Raw genomic sequence first — 21,022 nt, 5'->3', positions numbered from 1 at the left:
TATCATAAAAGGCTAGCATATTGCTAAAACAAGAGTGCCCCTTCACAAATCCATCTTGACTCTCACAGATAACATTACCCTCATCTGCCCAGTGCTGTATGTGGTCCTTCACTACTTTCTCCAAGATCTTACTAACTACTGGTGACACACAAACTGGTCTATAATTAGACACTTCCAGTCTGCTACCGTCCTTATGCAATGGCACTATCTTACTTTCCTTCCATTCCATGGGCACCTTTCTTGCAGCCAGACTTTCATTGAAAAGCCAGGTCAAAGGCACTGTCAGTTCCCTAGCACATTCTCTCTAAACTCGTGGTGAAATATTATCCAGTCCCACAGCTTTACTGACATCCAGAATACTCAGTATTTGAAACACTCTCCTCCTGTACCTCTAAACCTCGAACCTGCCCTATCCCTCTAGCATTAAAACTGACTCCTTCAGGATGATATGCTCCAATAAAGTGTTCATTGAACAATTCTACTATGTCCTCTGCATCAGTCACCCTATTCCCATTTTTATCCCACAATATCATTCTTCCACAGTAATTTCTCCTCCTACTGGTCACATATCTAAAAAAAAATTCTCTAGGATTTTCTTTGGATCTTAGGGCTAATCTCCTCTCATATTCCAGTTTGGTCTTCCTTACCATACTAGTCACTCTTCTGGGCTGTGTCTTATACTCTTCATGCATCTTCCGCATGCAATTCCTCTTTAATATTGTTTGTCATCCAGTTTATTCCAAATTGTGTTTTCTTCTTCTCTCATGGTATACAACTTACCATTGCTGCTAACAAATATTCTTTCACAATTTCCCACGCACTAATGATATCCCAGCCTTCCAATTCCTCCCTCCATGAAACTTCCTCAAGTTGATGTCTTAGACTATTATAATCACCTGCTTTATAATTCCACATACGTTCCCATCTCTTTGATACTCCTGCATGTCTATTCATTTTCCAAGTCAAAACCATATGGTCACTCTCTCCAACTGGTGGGAGAGATGTCATCTCAGTTATTATCAACTCTTCTGATACTATAACCAAATCCAAAACTCTTGAACCTCTTGTTCCCTTTGTTACATGTTGCCTAAGACAATTGTCCTTCAAGAATTCTAGAAATTCCATTCCCCTATTGCTATATGCATCTTCCTCTCCCCCAGTTTATACTACTGTAGTTAAAATCTCTGATAACAATGATTATTCTTGCACTTGCCAAACTCAACTGTCTAAACATTTCCTGGTTCCCACCCTCTGTACTCCTGAGTCTGTAGCAACACCCTACTAAATATCCTGTCTTGCCCATCTCTACCTCACACCTTATGCTTTCAAAATCATTAGTGTCACTGCCTTCCAATGCCTCCACTCTTAGAGGACATAGGTCATCACTTATCATAAGCAGTACTCCACCACCACCCAGTTAATTGTTGATAAGCTGCTGCATACTTATGAATGGATTTTTCAGAATATTATTGATGCCAATTCTGAATAGTGGCTTCTAGAAGTATTTTTAGATGCAAGCAGTGAAAACTGAGTGAAATGTATTATTAGTGAGAGAGGAGTTAGTGGTTACCTAGCTTTTAAGAGTGGTGTGTTGGTGCATCCAGCGAAGTATTATATATGAATCTTAATCAATATATCTGACATGTTATAAATTTCAAGTAAATATATGTTAAACTTGCTAGCATGGTGTGCCTCAAATTTTGCATGTGAAAGGTTATAAACCTATCACATGTTAGTACTGTGAGTAGGCTAGTGGTCAGATAATCTAGAAACCATTCTTCTTAAGCTTCACAAACCCTTAAGGTTCTTAGCTGCAAGCATCACAGTTCTCCATTTTTTTTTCTTTTCTCTATCCTTAGCCAACTGCATACTGAATGATGAAATTCATCTACCACTTAAACCATTCACAAGCATCCATCCCCATAGTGAAATTTGAACTTTCAACCTATGATTTGGAGAGTGTAACTGCTGTTCATTTGGACAATCAGGCAGCACTGGACCTGAATATCTTAATTATTTAGTGTTGAATGTTATAATTCCTCTCTCCTACCTGAAAACTTCAGTTTTTAGGTGAATTAGCATATCACAACTGAAAAACCATTCCAAAACTAGGAATCCCTAAAATCTGTTGGTCTTGGATTCCTTGATGAAATGAAAGCAGTTTTGACTGATAGTCAAAATTTAATTTAAAAAAAAAAAACTCAAATTAATTTCAAACTAAGTTACTTTGCCAAATTTTATTTGCTAACTAGCTCTATTTCATTAAATTTCATAAAGAGAACATACATTTTCAGAATATTTTACTACTTCAATGAATACCATAAATTAACTCCTCAGTAAATAACTCCTACATTAGTTCTGTAAGCATGAGTTAGGAAGAAATTTCTGAATAATAGTTTATTAGGTATTTGCAATTGTGGTAATATGCATTTTATTTTCAAAATGTTTGGTATAAGACAGATTCTTTTTTTTTCCTTGTTTTTTTTTTTCAAAAATGGCTTCTGAAATAAGTCATTAGTTCTAATTTTTTAAATTAATCTTTCTTCCTTAGCAATTACCAAAATAGAAATGGCACTTATTGCTTGGCAAACAATCAAATAGAATAAGTAGAGAACAAATCTATTTTTAGTAATGTTGACTGGTAGAAAAATGCATTATTTTCAGGTCTTCAAATAGCTGTGGATTATCAAGTTATAACACATGGTGAGAAGGTTCAGTAACTGACTTTAAAGGGGGGGGGGTTGAATTTGAGTAGTATTAGATCTTTGAAATATAGCTGGAGGGATTTTTGCAATTATAATTCAAAATATTATTATTATTTGATCCTAAAACATCAGAATATTAAAAGTATAGGATATACATGTTTTCATTAGAGTATACTTGAATGATGCCATTAATAAAAACTTAAATTATATACAGGGTGTTCGGGATAAATTTGACAGTTTCGTAAGGAAAAAGAAAATCTTCTTTGTATCTATTAAATTTAATGAATTGACAAAAAAACATTACAGGCAGAGTTAATTACAATACTATCAACAAGATTTACTCAAAATAACCACCATTAGCATCGATCACAGCTTCAATTCTGCTTCGGAACCTCGAACAAGCTGATGCTACAGTCTCCCTGGGAAGGGCCGCAAAAACTGTTTTAATTTTATCCATTAACTGGGCTTTTGTATTACTGGAAGTGCGATTGGTGTCTTTTTCAACTGCGCCCCATACAAAATAATCCATGGGGTTAAGGTCTGGGGAGTTTGGAGGCCAAACATTTGGACTGGTGAAGTCGTAGAAATTTTCAGACAACCATTTTTGACTTTTCCCAGAGGTGTGGCAAGGGGCCGAATCCTGCTGCCATACATACGGCCTACCATTGGCTACCCTTGTTATCCAGGGCTTGACTACAGTTAGCAACTCCACGAACAAAGCCCGAATTCCAATGCCAGGGTTCTTCAACACCTGTTCCTGCAGATTTGCGAGGAATTCTGCTGTACGAACGCAATCAGATCGTCTGCTAGGGATCTTTCTTCTTGCTACATCCTCGTAGTCACCATTGCAAGTCTCTAGTTCATGCCTGATTGTTTTTACTGTATTCAGGGAGCATTGGGCAGCAGTCGTAATATCCTTATTTTGATGGCAGGCACGAATCATCATGATACAAGTTATTCTCTTCCATGATTCAGGTGGGTTCCAGCTATCCATCCTTTCTGACATCTTGTATATGAATGAAGAAGGGTCCAAACTTTTAAATGAAGAGAAGTGTGTGTTAATACATGTAACTTACGGAAAAATATAATTAATTATAAATATGTCAAATTTATCCCGAACACCCTGTAAATTGGAGGCTTCACATAATAATAAAAATAATAAATTTAAAAAAAAATTCAAAGAAAAAGCTTTTTTTTTTTTGTAGTTCTTAAATTTCAATTCCTAAATTTAATATACATTTTCTTAAAGAATTAATACTAAAAATGCTATATAGTATAAATTGTTATATCATATTAAAAAGGAAAAGATCTTTCAGCTATAATGAATCGATAGCTTTGACAGTATTATAGTATGCCCACAGAGACAAGACCCTTCAACACTTCTGCGCATGTCAACAGAAGGAGAATCCATTCCAGTAATAGGGTAATCAATCCATATTGTGGAATGAGTTGTTTATTATTACACATCAGAAAATTAACTTCTCTTTTATGATCAGTGTAGTTTTTAAAGTGATAACTATTTTGGTTGTATAACAGTTGGAAAATTTTACCTATAAAGCACGGGATTTTGCATGTTGTTGACGAATTCGTTCATCCCCTTATTTCTTTCTCCCCCTTCAACATGGACTCTTCTTGGCAGTGTGCCAACGATGGCTCTTATGTGGTCGGACTATACTATCAGCACTCAATATTCAGAATAATTGTTGCAAGTGGTCCAACTCAGCTAACATGAATATGAATAATCTCATATAGCCTCTTTTTCTGCACAATTCACTAAGATACACTTACATTTTCTTAATCTATCATAACATGCTGGAATTCTGATGTCTTAGTTAAGATATGTCAACCAAGTGGGACCAGAAACTGCCTGTTTCTGACTCCTAATTAGAATTTGTAAGCAAATCCGTGCACAGCAGAAATTCCCTACTCAGAAAGTTTCTCAGTCCCCTGCCCTGCTAGATTTCATCTCCTTTTAACTACCACTTAGTTTCTTTCACCTTCTAGTCCAATATAACTATATAGTTTTACCAATATAACACAGTACTCCACTTCTGTACTCTAAACTGCAAAAGTTTGCAAGTAGTCACCTCAAATTAGTAACCTTGTTTGTTGGTATGTCACATTGCTCAAACTTACTATATTTGAATTTTTATGAAAGAATATATCATCAACATTGTTCTTTTATAACTTTATCACCTTTTCTGAATCCAAAAATGTTACTGAATATTAATCTTTTTGGTTTAGTACATCTGTCCATAGCAAAATACTCAAAATGCATTTTCATTTACCCTTGTTGACCTCTTCATATTGATGTACACACAGGATTCTATAATCTTTTGATCTGGTCTGCCTCCTTTCAAAACCTTAATCACCATAATCAGAAATTTCAGATTTTGGCAATACTTGTAAGAAGGCAGGGGGAGGAGAATGGAAAAATGAAGTGTAGCTTTATTTTGCTTTCCTTTCACTTGTCAATGTGAGATACCCGATTATTATTAGAAGAGATTTCCCAGTTATGGTGCTGGCTTGTTTTATTCTACCTCCTTATGTTAATCTTTTCTTTATTGTATATTCCTTTTATATTGCCTGTTCAATATTATTTTTAGTTCTTGGAATAATCACAGAAGCCACAGCACACTGTCTACCTCAAAGGCATTTTTCTTAATTTCATGTGTTCTGTGATGGATTGCCTGTTTCATCAAAGGAAAAACTATGCTGCTGCTATATGAGGACTAGCTAACTTGCCTTCAAGTTGGAAAACTTAAAGGTTCTTTGCATTTTAGAGGAGATTCATATGGGGTTTTTCTCACCAAAGGGCATCATTACTAGCTGATCTACAGAAATTCTGTGGTTCTTCCATTGATGACATCTGTTCACTTCTCTAATTTTCTTCAGAAATTTCACATCTGTGGTCTTCGATCTTTGATCAACAGTTTTATTTCTAACCCAACATAAGTCTAAACTGACTAGAATACAGTCCTGTATACTGCTTAATTGTTTGATTTTTTTTTTCTTGTTCCATTTAAAGTTGTTAAACTAACTTCAGCCCACACTAGACTGACTCATTCTGTTATATATTTCCATATTGATTTTGCCATCTACACTAAAAATTACACAGAAAGAGCAAAAATTGCAGCTTCTATAGATAACAGAATGTTTTCGGACTGTTGAATTCTTTGCCTGCCTTAAGTATAATTCCTAACCAATTCCAAACACCCAACATGCAATGCCTCTTCTGACCTTTCATCAGAAAGTGATTAGAAAAATCCTGTCCAAAATTTTTACTTCTTCCAGTTAAGATTTGCGCTCCAGAGTTGACTCCTGTTCTATGTTTTTTTTTTATGCTCTTATTCCACTGGTATCTACCTTACCATAGAAATTAGCTAACCCATTCCTAAAAAGTGATTAAATTCTTACTATCAGATTTACTGGCTAATCTCTCACCCACCTCAATCCTCTGAAGTAATTGAGAGCAAACCCATGCCAAAGATCTGACTCGTGAATACTTTCTATATGATCTGCTTTGATTCAAGAATTCCTTACTTCACTTTGTTACTTTCAGCTGCAGCCCTCACCTTATTGCTCTTATACTTTTGATGACTACATTGACTTCTTTAACTTCTAAGTATTGATTTCTTACAATAGTTATTCAAACAGTGAGATTTTCACTTAAGTTAGAAGGATAAGCTGAAAGAAGTAAATTACTTGCTGTCAGTAAGGAACTAACAAATTGTTTGTTTACTTACCTACCAGAATAATCTTCATTCTCTCAACATTCCAGATCTTCCGAATACAATGATTAGCTCTCTATATGGGAACTCGGGTCATAACCTTATCGATCTTTCATTTTCGACAGATCAACTTTCCTACCAATCTATTCAAGCTAATTTTCTTTAATGCAGTGAAAATTAACATAACTTGTGGAATTTCTGCACCTCTTTATCATGGTCTGATTAAATAAGTAAAATGATCTTTGCTAGAATAAGGGCCTTCATTTCTCATTCCATGCAAAACCCAAACTAAGATGAAGGCAAAACTGGAATATGAGAAAAGATTGGCACTAAGATCCAAAGAAAATCCTAGGGAATTTTTTAGCTATGTGGCCAGGAGGAGAAATGATTGTGGAAGAATGATAGTGCTGGATAAAAATGGGAATAGTGACTGATGCAGAGGACGTAGTGAAGTTGTTCAATAAGCATTTTATTGGAGTATTTCATCCTGGAGAAGATGTTAATACTAGAGGGTTAGGGCAGGTTTAGGGTTTAAAGGTGCAAGAGGAGTGTTCCAAATACTGAGTACTCTTTTGATATCAGTAAAGCTGTGGGACTGGATGGTATTTCACACTGGTTTAGAGAGAATGTGCTAAAGAACTGACAATTTCATTGACCTGGCTCTTCAATAAAAGTCTGGCTGCAGGAAAAGTACCCAAGGAATGGAAGGAAGGTAAGATAGTGCTGCTGCACAAGGGCTGTAGCAGAATGGAAGTGTCTAATTATAGGCCAGTTTGTATGTTATCAGTAGTTAAGGTCTTGGAGAAATTTAGTGAGAGACTATATACAGCATTTGGCAGATGAGGATAATGTTATCTGTGAGAATCAACATGGATTTGTTAAGGGGTGCTCTTGCTTTAGTAATATGATTGCCTTTTATAATAAAGTAACAAGAGGGTTGATGAGGGAAAGACATATACTGCCATTTATTTGCAAAGGCCACATAAGCTGATATTTAAGTTGGATTTAAATGTCAGGTTAGTCAAATGGATTCAGGATTGGCTGTCTGTTAGGTATCAGAGTTGTGTATGGTGGGGGCAATATCAGGGAACAGAAGATTACAAGTGGGCTTCCACAGGGCTCAGTACTGGGACCTGTATTGTTCAACCTTTATATCAATGACATTGTCAATGGATTGCAAGGAGATATTCAGTTGTTTGCATATGATGTGAAGCTTTGAAGGGTTATCAGCAATAGTGCAGATGTGGCAGCCCTGCAAGAGGATTTGAATAAACTAGACAGATGGGCAAATGAATGAGGGTGTTGGTTTAATGCAGCAAAATGTAAAGTCTTGAAGTTTGGAATCCATCGATGGAAGGATGCATCCTCAATTGGAGGAGCTATACTGGAGGAAGTAGGAGAGACAAGAGATCTGGGTTTGATGATTGATAGAAACCTGAAATTTAGGGGACATATTGCAAAGGTAGTGAAGGTAATGCAGAGGATTGCTGCAATAATGAGAAGGACACTGACCTGCAGAGATAAAATGGTTATCATTCTGTTGTATTAGATTCTGATCAGACCACACTTAGACTATTGTTTACAGATCTGGTCCCCAGGATTTTAAAGGGATAAATTAACTGTGGAAAGGGTACAGAGGCAGATACAAAGATGGTTTCAGGACTGTGCAGTGTCAGTTATAAGGATTGACTGAGGGAATGTGGACTGCAGAGTTTGGTGGATAGAAGGAGAAGTGATATGATCGAGACTTTTAAACTATTGAGAGGCAGTTACAGGGTAGACATTGGGGAGTTCTTTCACTTGGTAGAATGGCGGGAAGGAGCAATGACAAGGGACCACCCCTGGAAGTTACGAAAGGAAGCTGTGAGCAAGATAGTGAGGAGTAGTTTCTTTGCATTGAGCGAGGGTGGTTGAACCATGGAATGCATTGCCTGAGAGAGTGGTTAAAGAAAGAACGGTCACAGAGTTCAAGGAGTGGTATGATAGACTTTGTGTTTCCTAAGGACATCCCACGATGAGTCTTTTGTTTCCATGGAGGCCTGAATAATAATGAAATTTGCAGATGAGTTATTGAAGATGAACTAGAAAGAACAGTGTTAGTCAAGTTAAGGAAAGTGGGCATGGGTTGATAATGGGCCTTGCAAAAACTAAAATGTTTGGAGATGAGAGGAAACAGATTAGTAGGTATGAGCTGAATGAGGTTGAGTTTCATGTATGTGGGAAGCAATGTGATGAATGAGCAAAAGGAGATAAGAACTTGGATTAAAAAAAAAAAAAAAGCAAAATAAGCTTACAGGCAGAAGATAAGATATGGAAAAGTATAATAACCTTATAAAGTTGCATACCACTTGCATCCATTGAATGAATGTGAGAGGTATTGAATGAAGAACTAAGCTGAAAAGAGAATCTAATGTAGAAACTTTCTTTTTTTTTTTAAAGACCACTGCAAGATGGATGACAGCAGGAGGAGCAAAACCTTGATGTTCATTAGAATGAATAGCGTGAACGAGGGGAGATGGCCAAGAAGTGAATGTGATGATATAATGGAGTAGTGTGGAGAATTTGTAAGAGTTGAGCTGCCTAGCAATGGACAGAAACAGATGACAAAATAGAAGTGCATCAGACACCAATGGGAATTGAATCCATGGGCAGTGAATATGGATTCTGCCTGTTATATGGCATATCTGTTCAACTTTGCTCATTTTTGGATACATGCTATGGAAAGGTTTAGAGAAACTAAAGTGATTGCTCTTAATGTTCAAGGTATCTGACCAAGTTTTTGACAGAGGCCATCTTTTTTAAAGTTGTAACTAAGAGGCCATCTTGTCAAGTTGTAATCTTATGGCCTCCCTCTTGTTCTTTATGATTTGGGTTATCAGTTTCCTTTCTGGTCTCTCACTATCATTGTGGATGATTTCCTCTCATTTGATGCCAGCATACCTTAGGCTCTGTATCCATATCCTTTCTTGTATATATTAATGATTTTCTCTTATTAACTGCAAGTGATATTCAGTTTTCTTAATGACAGTGCACTCTGCTCTTTTTCGTTCAAGAAACTTAATAGTGTTCAAATGACTCAAGCTTTTAGATCATCCATAACCAGTATCTTAATTACTTTCATTCTGAAGTGGAAACAAGGAAATCTAGTGAATTTCAGTGATATGAAAATGCAATGTTTGTCTTTTCCTTTTTACTTGTGCTATGCTGGCATACATTTACATCCATATATTCCCCTCTGCCTCCAAAAGCATGGTGCTATTTCACTCAAAATACTATTTTATGCTGTACAACTAATACTTTCTGACCTTAGAATGCTGCAGAAAGAAATTGGAGATGTGCAGAAAAAAAAACAAGGCTGCTCTGCTATCTAGAAGAGGACAGTTAATGTGATAAATGAACCCTCTCTCACAAACTGACTGCTTTCTTGCAGTTTTTTTTGTATGCAGGTATTTTCATGGGTGCTGCCCCCCCCCAACCATTTCTGCTTTTTTCTAATCACATAAAAAGAGGAGCTGGTGGTCAACATATAGAGCAGTTCAGCTCTAAACTTGTCACACCAACTTCTTATTCTTTACTCTTGTTCTTGGAAACAGCCTTCTCCATACCATTTTCCCCAAGGAACATAAGCTTCCACTTTTCAAGAAACTCAATAGATCTTTTTTTTTTTTTCATATTTACTTTCTCACACACATGACTATTATATTAGAGGTTTTTGTGACCTCTTGTTTGTATGTTTGGGTTGACATTAACAAAAAAACAAGCAAACAAATGAGTTGCTTTTTATAAGTGTCTTAATGATTTATTCTTTGAGAGAAAGAATAACAGACATGGAAAGGTTAAAGATATACAATCCAAAAACTAAATTCTACTTTGCAATGAACTAATGAAAATGTCCACCTTTGTAGGGTCTTTCTTATAAAGGTCACTTGATCGCTAAGCCAGGCTAGCTCCAGGTACTAGCACATACTTGGGTGCACATTTACAAGGGTGGCATTCCTTCAATGTATATGCAAAATATTTTTTTTTTAAATATTCAATATTGTGTAATTTTGTAATTGATTACATTCATAGAAAAGCTTTTTGTCAAATACAAATTATATATATATATATATATATTATATATATATATATATATTTTTTTTTTTTTTTTTTAATTTTGAAGTAAACAAAATGTAAAAGTTAACCAGAGAGGCGAGCTAAAATTTTTTGATTGGGGTAGCAAAAAAAAATCTAGAGCCAGTTCTGTGAATAAATCAATGTGGTGGCCTATTTATCCAGCTGCTGTTTTTATCTTTGTATATTCTCATGTAATAGAATAAATTACCATATTAACTATCGCAGACAAATTAATGTACCCTAATTGAGTGTTAATTACTGACAAAGGTTTCAGCATTAATAGAAATAAAAATTATCACATTGGGGTTCATAATTAGTTCAGTTTGGTATGAATTTTTATGCTTTTTATTTTTAAATGTCTTGAAGGAATAATCTTCCTAGAATATTCCTCCCCTCTCTGCTCTGAGAAAAGCTAGAAAAATTCCTATTAAAATTCTGAATGACAATCATCACAGTTAAATGCAGAAAATTATTAATTTATGTATTTTACAGGTAATTTCAATGAGTGATGCTGATAAAGTTTCTGGTTTGGATCTTTCGGAACTGCCACTTCCAGATTTACTAGACAATTCAGATATTTTAGAGGAGGAGCATATGAAAGAGGTATATTCATGTATTTTATAGTAATTTTATTTCTCTTCCATTATAAATCATTATTTATTAAGACTTCTATGAATTCAATAAATCCATTGGGATGTATACTCAACTAATAACGTCATATTGAGCGCCTCCATAGCGCAATTGGAAGAATGACAGTATGTTGCATCCTTCGATTGGAAAAGACTTAGGTTCGATTCTCATCACGACGGGAGGATATTTATATAGACTCTTTCAACTGAAGGTGAGTTAGCCAATCTCATACGGAGGTAGCAGGGTTTTTTCTCCCGGAAACTCTGGTTTTTCATCCCACATACAGACAAATCAGCCCTTCAGAACACACAATTTACAGACAAAAAATACTTGTTGATGTAGATGATTGGTAGTAGAGGTTCGGTGTACTGGTGGAGACGGAGAGTTATACAGTAGGTGTCCTCCCATGATGAGTCTTCGGACTCCTTGGCGGTGTCACGAATAATAATAATATTCTTGTTCAACTAATAACATGTCATTGTGTTGTAAATTAGAGATATCAAGAAATTATATACTTGGTTTAATCCTTCATCCAAGTGTAAGTAAAAAAGTTTGTGCCTGAACTATTTTCAAGAGTGGGACAACTTGTGGTAAAGGTGGTATGACTTCACATCACTTGCCTTAGTATCCCATAATGCAAAGCACATATCCTTGCAGACATGTATAATGCTATGCATTATGGAAAGGGTCACTACCCAGACTGCTTTAGGCCTTTATTGAGTTATCTTCAGTGGGAGCCAGACCCAGAAGTGATACCAGAAGGTTGAAGTAATGCAGAAGTCATATTTTCATATGTGAGTTGCCAAAAGGTATCACACCTTATTAAAATAATCTGGAACTTTCAACAAATAACATGTCACATTGTGCTTTAAATTGATGTTCATCATATTAACATCTTCCTACAATGCATTCTACTCAACTTGACATAAAAAGTAATTCCACATTCCCTTCTTCATTATGCTTTGTACATCTCAAGAGTGTTTCTTTCCATACCACTATCTTATGATTCCTTCCATATTAATCTGTTAAAGTTCCCTCACCAACTTAAATGTCTTTTGATATCACTTCTCCTGATTTTGAGTAGCTTATTAGTGCAATCACAAAGATGATATAACATTTGCACTTCAGTTGGAAAGATCTGGGCTTTGATCTTGTCCAGAACAAGACTTTTCAATTAAAGGTGAGTTAACTGGTTTCAAAAGTTACAAATCAGAGTACCTGGAAGTAATTCATACTGGCCTCCTAGCATTCCTTGCTTTAACTGCAGTTCCAACCATTATGTCAATGCCCATTTGCTAAGTTCAACTGTTTGTATTCTTGCTCACCACCCCTACCATCTTTTCTGATAACTGGCATTCTGAAGTCCTAATATGGACTCTCCCTAGAGTTCCCTCATCAAAAAGAAAACTTATATAGCTGGATTTGTGTACAATAGTTCATGTACCCTGTACATGGACTACTATACACAATTCTACTATGATGACTGACATCCTCATCGTAGCAGAGGTATGCTGTGTGGCCTTACAACCTTCAGTGTGTTTCTGAAACCTTAGTCTTTTTCAGCTATAACACCCAGATTCCAAATCTAATGCATATCCTGGAATTTATTTCATCAGTACAGGCATTTGTTTACGCTGATTCGCAATAACACCAGTTTCCTGCCTGTGCTTTCTTACTGTAGTGTGGTTGACTGAGAAACGATGCTAGCAAGCACTCTAGTGTTTGAGTGTTTACCGAGCTACTATGACATATATGTATCAAATCTAGTTTTAATGTTGAATCTACCTAATTGTTCTACTTAATTTTTTTTACGTACATATTTAAATTGATAAAGTACGTAATTACAGTAATTACGTACCATGTCTGATAATAGAAGTGCAGAAAAATTAGCAGAACTTGGTGTTAAGAAGGTGCTGAAATCAATCACACTTGAAAAGAAGATGGAGGTGATTCGAAGAATGAAAGATGGGCAGACACGTGCTAATGTCTGTAGAAGTATGAACTTATCTCCATCGACTGTTACTACAATTATGAAAAATACAGATAGAATAAAACAGTCTGTGCAACAATTTATGGCAGCACTAAATGCAAAACATGTACATTATAGCAGGGGTAAACTTCATGAAAAAATGGAAAAATAATTATCATTATGGGTGGATGATTTGAATCAGAAAAACATTTCTCTGACACAGGCTGTTATAACTGAGAAAGCAAAAACAATTTTTGAGGATCTTAAAAAGACAGATGAAGGCAAAGAAACATATTTAGGAAACAAAGGTTGGTTCATGAGATGTAAGTCTCGAAGTAAGTGCCACAGTGGCAAATTATGTGGCGAGGCGGCAAGTACAGATGTTGCAACAGTGGCTGCTTTTCCTAAAGAATTTCAAGACTGTGTAGAACAAGGAAGTTATCCTCCTGATCTCATTTTTAATGTTGATGACACTGGGCTCTACTGGAAAAAATTGCCCTCATGCACCTTAATTTCCTGTGAAGAACGTTCCGCTCCAGGTTTTAAAGGTGAAAAAGATAGACTTATGCCTTTGTTGGGTGCAAATGTCTCCAGAACTTTGAAGCTTAAACCAATGTTGGTGTACCATTCACAGACACCACATGCCTTCAAGGGTCTAAAAGCCATGCTGCCAGTCTATTGGAAATGGAACAAGAAAACTTGGGTTACACAAGACGTTTTTATAGATTAGAACACAAATTAATTTTGTCCTACTGTGCTTCGCTTCTGTAAAGAAAATGATTTGCCAGCCAAAGCATTGTTTCTCTTGGATAATGCCCCTGGACATCCTCAAAACCTTGCTAAAGTAAAAACACCATTGTATGTCAAGGTTGTTTACATGCCCCCAAACACATCGCTTTTGCAACCGATGGATCAGGGGATTATATCAGTCTTCAAGGCCTATTACTTCCTTATAACATTTATGGAAATGGTGAGAGTCTTGGACACTCCAGGAAAAACTATTAAAGATTATTGGCAGTCATTCAATATTTTGAAGGGCATTAACAACATCAAGGCAGCTTGGAACGAAGTATAAACAAAGTGTTTAAAAGGAGCATGGCGAAAACTTCTTCCAGCATTTATGCATGACTTTGAAGAATTAAAGCAAGAGGAGAATGTTATTGAAGATGTTACCAAGCTTGCACAAGAGGTGGGATTGTACAATATTACAGCTGAAGATGTGACAAAAGTCTTTAGAGACCCATGATAAACCACTTTCCAATGAAGACTTAAAAGAATTAGCCAAACAATTAAGTCAACATTCAAAGGAGGAGAAAGAAAACGAAGAAGGTCCTTTGAGAGATATGAAAACGGCCAATTTATAGCGTATCCTTGCAAGCATAGAGACATTGACTGATGAACTCTGTCATGGACCACGATTGGGAATGGAGTGCAAACGTAAAAAGGAGTGTAATCTCATCTTAATCGACCTTACACTGAGCTCCTTAAAGAAAAAGAAAATCTAGGGGTGCTTAAGGGTCAATGCTGTATAACTGAGAGGAGACCTCCACATAGTCTTTAAAGGAATGTAGAGAACCGACCAGGGCTTCTGACCTAATGTCCAATCCTCACCTTCTCGTGGTGTACCCTGTTGGGTATCTACCTGGATACTGAACAAATGAGGATGGGCTGGCAATTTGGGATTTAGCTGACCAAATTGTATTCTTATTGGCTTAAACCAATATACAAAATGATGGTACAACATGACAAAATTTCATGCCGGCTGGGGCGTTGCCTGGTTAAACAAGGCCCCTGTTTTCGCCAGGGAACCAGGGCAAACAGCGAAAAGTCAGCTACTGGAACAAATCTGAAAGCACACGCCAACTCAACATCACCAGAGTTAAAGATCGGTACTAACAACATAAGAAGCCTGAATGGCAAAGAAATGGAGCTAGCTGAGGAATTAGATAAGTACCAGATCGACATAATAGGGGTAAATAAAACAAAAGAGACAAAAACTGGTCAAAGAAAAGTCTCATTGACTATGTTATTGTTGATGGCGAGGTTTTCTCCCTGGTTCAGGACACCAGAGTGTACAGAGGATTTGCAATTGGAAGTGATCACTATTTAGTCTTGAGCAGGATAAAAATTGAATTTCATATCGAAAAGAATGACATGTAAGAAAGTTTTAAAGCAAATAAAAATTGAGCAGCTCTCAGATATGAACTGTAGACTAAAATACACAAAGATTATTGAAGAGAAAATGAAAGAGTGTGTAAACAAGAACCAAACCTTGGAGATTCAGTTGCAAACCTTGAAGAAACCCTGATTGATTCAGCCGGAGAGGCATGTGGTGAGGTTGACTGCAAGGATAGAAAAATCAGAACTCCATGATGGACACAGGAAGTTAAAGAGGCAGTAAAGGAAAAGAAGAAAGCATATCAAAAATTCCTTGCAAATAAGTCAGCTTGTACTCTTAGAGAATACAGAGACAAATAGGAGAGCGGGAATGGTAAGAGGTATAATGTATGGCGATTCAATGATCCGTGGTGTTCAAGATAGGATGCGTGAGGAGTGTTTGCCAGGAGGAACAATAGAAAGGGTGGCTATGGCAATTAAGAGAGGTGAAAGGGTGGATGAGATGATTGTGATGGTAGGAACAAATGATTTGAGTGGTCATGTAAGTCGGGCAGCGAGAGATGTGAGATTTTTGCTTGAGGCTGTATGGAAGAAGACAGAGAGAGGAAAAATAGTGTGAGTGCTGCCTAGGTATGATAATGACGAGCTGAGCAGAAGAGCAGTAATATTGAATGACGTAATAGCTAGAATGTGTGACAAGAGAGGACTAGTATATGTGGATGCTTGGAGTGCGTTTGAGGAAAGAGAGGAATTGTATGCGAGAGACCGCTTACATTTGAATAAGGAAGGATGTAGGCATCTGGAGAGATTGTTGTTCTGAACGAGTCAATGTGTCCCAGGGAGGATGATAGCAGGGATACCTCTTGTGGGAATGGATACTTGGGAGGAGACATCAGGTAACACTGAGCACAGTGGAGTCTAGAAGGGATAATGCTGGATATAGAAACAATGGCATTTTTATGCCTTATACTAATGCCAGGAGTATCTGGAATAAGGGAGAGGAATTTGTGGCACAGATGGCATCAGCCTGGCCAAAAATTATTGCCTTTTATAATAAAGTTACAAGAACATTAGATGAGGGAAAGGCATATACTGCAATTTTCTTAGACTAAGCGAAGGCATCTGACAGGGTGCCACATGATAAGCTGATATTTAAGTTGCAGTACATGGGTCTGGATGTTGGATTGGTCAACTGGATTCAGGGTTGGCTGTCTGATAGGTATCAGAGTTGTGTATAGTGGAGCAGTTTCAAGGAAGCAGAGGGTTACAAGTGGGGTCCCACAGGGCTCAATACTAGGACCTATATTGTTTAACCTTTATATCAATGACATTGCAAGGGGATATTCAGTTGTTTGCAGATGATGTGAAGCTGGGAAGGATTATTAGTAATAGTGCAGATGTGGTAGCCCTGCAAGAGGATTCGAATAATCTACATAGATGGGCAAATGAATGGGGAGTCTCAGTTTAATGCAGCAAAATGTAAGGTCTTGAGGTTTGGGAAACATCGATGGGATGCTGCATACTCTATGGGAGGAGTTATACTGGAGGAAGTAGGGAGACGAGATCTTGGGGTTGATGATTGATAGAAACCTGAACTGGGACATATTGCAAAGGTGGTGATGGTAACACAGGGGATTGCTGCAATAATGAGAAGAACACTGACCTGCAGAGATAAATCTGTTATTCCATTGTATAAGTCTCTGATCAGACCAAACTTAGACTATTGTTCTCAGATTTGGTCCCCAGGATTTGAAGGAGATAAATTTCCTGTGGAAAGGGTACAAAGAAGGATGACAAAGATGGTTTCAGGACTGTACAATTTTGGTTAGTATCGGCTGAGGGAATGTAGACTGCAGAGTTTGGTGGATAGAAGGAGAGGTGATATGATTGATATAGGGGGAGCACATTGCTGTCCCATCTATTTGTATGTTTTCCCTTTCCATGTGAAATATCCTGCTTGTATTGTGAATTTGAATAGTTGAAATATATCGGGGTGGGGGTGGGGGAGTGTGACTTCGGTAAATTGAGGGGTTTCTATTAGTGGTACATCTATTTGTGAATAGTGAGGTGATATCAAAGCTTACTATTAAGTCTGAGCTTTTTAGGACATGGTGTTGTAAGATGCTTTTTAGGTGGGCTAAATTTTTGACAAAGAGTGAGAATTGTTTGTGAGAGTGGCTAGTAGCTTAGCTAAATGTCTAGTAAGTTTGTATGTGGGACTATTTATACTGTCCACAGTTGGGCATAAGGGTGTACCTTGTTTGTGAATTTTTGGTGCTCCATAAATCCTAGGTGTTTTAACATGGAAGGGCTTGAGTTTGTTTACTGTGTCTTTGGGCCAGGAAGTGACTTTTTTTCAATAATTTACGTGTCTTATTCTTTTGTGTGTTGGTGGGATTGCGATCTATAATTTTGTATGTTGACTGATCTTGTAACAGTGTGTTCATTTTGTTTTCATATTCTGTTGTGTCCATCACCACAGTTGCATTCCCTTTGTGTGTACTAGTTTTTCATGTGATAGCTGCAAATTTTTTTTTTTTTAGATAGATAGAGGGCGTCAAAATTAAGACTCTAGTCTTTGTGTTGCTGCTAAAATTTTGTTTAACTAGTCCGTTGATTACACCATGTTGTTATACGTGTGTAGAGGCTTAAGTGCTGTGAGGACATCATGTTGGAGGCTTAATGGATTTTTTACAACACTCAAAAAGAATTAAAATAGAATTTAATACTTCCTATATTTCGTCCTAGTCATATGTTCCTGTAAGCTGGCGTACTTTGGACAGACAGGCAGATCAGCATTCATCCGTCTAGAGGAACACAAGTCTTACATCTTCAAACACAACTATGGCCATTCAGGCTTGGCTGACCATGTTTTGGACATCACCCACAGGGTATCATGGAAGAAAACCACCATGCTCCACCACAGCAAATTCAAGAAAGAGAGACTTTTCTTAGAAGCAGCAGCAGCTCTCAAAAACCAACCAAATCTCAATAAATACGGTTGCATTAAGCTTCCGAAGATTTGGGAAACACTCATCACCAGAGTTCCCACCTTACATTCCAGGCCACCTACTACTGCCCTTAGAGGGCGCTCTACCTAGATAGGACTTTAGTGTCACCCACGTGGTTGGGCTTAGTATTGTTTGTTATTTGTGTATATGTTACATTAATTGTTTTTGTAATCCCCGTAGATGTCCTAGTGACTAGGACGGAATATAGGAAGTATTAAATTCTATTTTAATTCTTTGAGTGTTGTAAAAAAAAAAAAAAAATCCATTAAGCCTCCAACATCATGTTGTTATAGTCTTGCATATTGTGACAAACTGTGTTTTTGTGCTCTGAAGATGCTGGTTATAACACCAGCAAAATATCAGCAATAAGTTAATAAATTAATTATTTACTTATTTTTCTGTGTTCTAATATATACTGTTAAAAAAATAAACATGTACGACGAACACAAGTCTGTCCACACATTTAAAAATCTGATAATGTTGGAATCTTGACGAGTAACAGACTGATTTGGAGGAAAATTGTAGATAGGAAGTTAGTAATGATGTAAATTTTTCATGTAGTACTATCGTATCCTGTACACCCCCCTTGAGGGTACACGTCAGGAATATGATGATGAAAGAAAATCTAGACAGTTAACATTAGATACTTAAAAAAAAAAATAAAAAAAAAAAAAAAAAAAAAGAATGCAGGTGATCCGAAACCAGGAACTTTTACATAGAAATATGTAATATCTTTTCGAAGTTTCATATTTTTTGTATATAATTTTGTTTTGCTTTTGTTATTAATAATTTTATTTTAACAAATATATGTATGTATTATCAAAGCTTTAAATATAATAATGTTACACATACTTCATGTGCATATTTTTGACTGCGCAGAACATAACGTCATACCTCCCATTAAAATTGGGTTCGGTTTATGCCCGTTTTTTAGGGATAGTACTACCAGTACTGTATAAACAGTACTGGTAGTACTATCCCGGCAAATGAAGGCAGACTTCGAATTTATCATTATACAGGTATCTTCATGGAATCACTACTCATAGCTGAAAGGATTACTTGGATGTTGAAAAACATCCAAGAACATCATTGACAAGTAAAGATAGTGAAGTTATCCTTGTTTGTAATGCTATGATTTGGCTGCATCTTGACTTGCGCACAGATTTCATTACCTGGGTTTCTTGGGACTCAGGAGGTGAGAGAGAATTGGAGAAATTTTCTGAACAGATTCTATAAGGATGACAAATTTTTCAGTGCATGAGGAGTAGTGGGAGAATAAGCAGTCACCCATGGAAGGTGTATAAGTGTGTGTTTAGTAAGGGTGCATAGACTAAGTTCTTTGCTTGGAGAATAGATTAGATTGAAAGAGGTGGTACCGTGATGGTGAATGAATTTAATGAGAGAATGCACTATATGATAGATATTGTGTGCATACTAGTTAACATGGGTCTCCTGCTGTGAGTATTGATTCCATGAAGATATCTGTATAATGATAAATTCGAAGTCTGCCTTCATTTGCCAGGATAGTACTACCAGTACTGTTTATGCAACAATAGCGATAATATTTAAGTGTTCAGAAATCTGTTAAGTTATCTTGATGAATGTCTTCAGTGCAACAAGTTCAGCGAAGATATGTAATATTGAAATGATCCTAGAAAACTTTTTTTTTATGAGCAGCATGTTCATGTAACTTTAGGCATGCCATGTAGATTGTGATGTTGCTGTTTCTTTGTATATATATGTGTACTCCAGATGATGGCCTTAATGTGAAGGTCGAAACATCAAGTGATTATTTTGGTTTATGTTAAATTGAAATTTAACTCTAACACTAGTTGTTTCCATAATTTTTATGATGAATATTGTAATAAGATTCACATTTAAACATACACAGCCTAAAATCAAGAAAATACCACCACTAATTATTAGTGATATTACAAATATTTACTGAAAATACTTATCTGAATAGCATGTGCCATGCTACTTCAAATGTCTATGCTAGCAACCTCTCCAGTGTTAAGTACTGAGAGCATTGAAGAAACTGATGTTGAAAGTTTTTTCACTTGGTTATACTATAAATTAAAGATGCCAAGAAATTATATTCTTCGTTTCACCCTTTATCCAAGTATAAGCAATCAAAGTTTGCATGTGAAACCAAGAGCATAATTTCTTGGCATCTTTAATTTATAGCATTAAAGAAATGTTTGGCTTAAAGCCATATTAATGTAAGAAATGCTGTGTGAAGATTTCTAAGCTGGAGCTAGCTTGTACAAGCCAGTTCTTAAAACTTCTAAGAATTTTGTGAGCTAGTTGTTAAACATACAATGGCTATGAACTGTAAACTTGCTTCAAAATGAACAGGAAGAACCAATGATGTCAACAGCATTCTATGCTAAGGTTATAAATTATCTTAGAGCAGAGAAATGGCATCTGTGAAAAATGCATTATATTACTTTAAGGTCTCTAATGAAATATAGTTCATCTATGAATATATGTAGTCTTTACATCAGACATCAAATTGTGAAATAAAATAATGGTAGCAGATCCTTCATTATTCTCAGACTTCCATGGAGTCCCTTATCATGAGAGGAGGTTTCTCTCATGTTAAGGCACTCCATGGAAGTATGATGGGCTGTCTGTTATACACACAGCCCATCATACTGTATTAAAATACATGCACAATCTCTGTAGACACCATGCTCTCAGGCAATACATTCTAATTATTCACCACTCTATGCAAAAATA

General features: G+C 36.4%; 1 protein-coding gene across 6 annotated transcripts in view; it reads left to right on the top strand.

Annotated features, from left to right (window-relative positions):
• Nucleotides 1–21,022, top strand: part of LOC150106916 (oxidation resistance protein 1A-like) — a 324,024-nt gene that overhangs the window by 258,069 nt on the left and 44,933 nt on the right. For all 6 annotated transcript variants that reach the window (XM_090393372.1, XM_090393376.1, XM_090393375.1 and 3 more), the window contains one exon: nt 11,045–11,155. In XM_090393372.1, the coding sequence (XP_090249498.1) occupies nt 11,045–11,155 (111 nt within the window). The remainder of the gene's footprint in view (nt 1–11,044; nt 11,156–21,022) is intronic.

Source organism: Typopeltis vanoorti, chromosome 5, assembly GCF_054136105.1.
Source record: "Typopeltis vanoorti isolate ZY-2024b chromosome 5, IOZ_Tvanoo_1.0, whole genome shotgun sequence".
Taxonomy (NCBI): Eukaryota; Metazoa; Arthropoda; class Arachnida; order Uropygi; family Thelyphonidae; genus Typopeltis; species Typopeltis vanoorti.
Note: the sequence above shows the minus strand (reverse complement) of the source record. Positions and strands in the feature narration are given on the sequence as shown.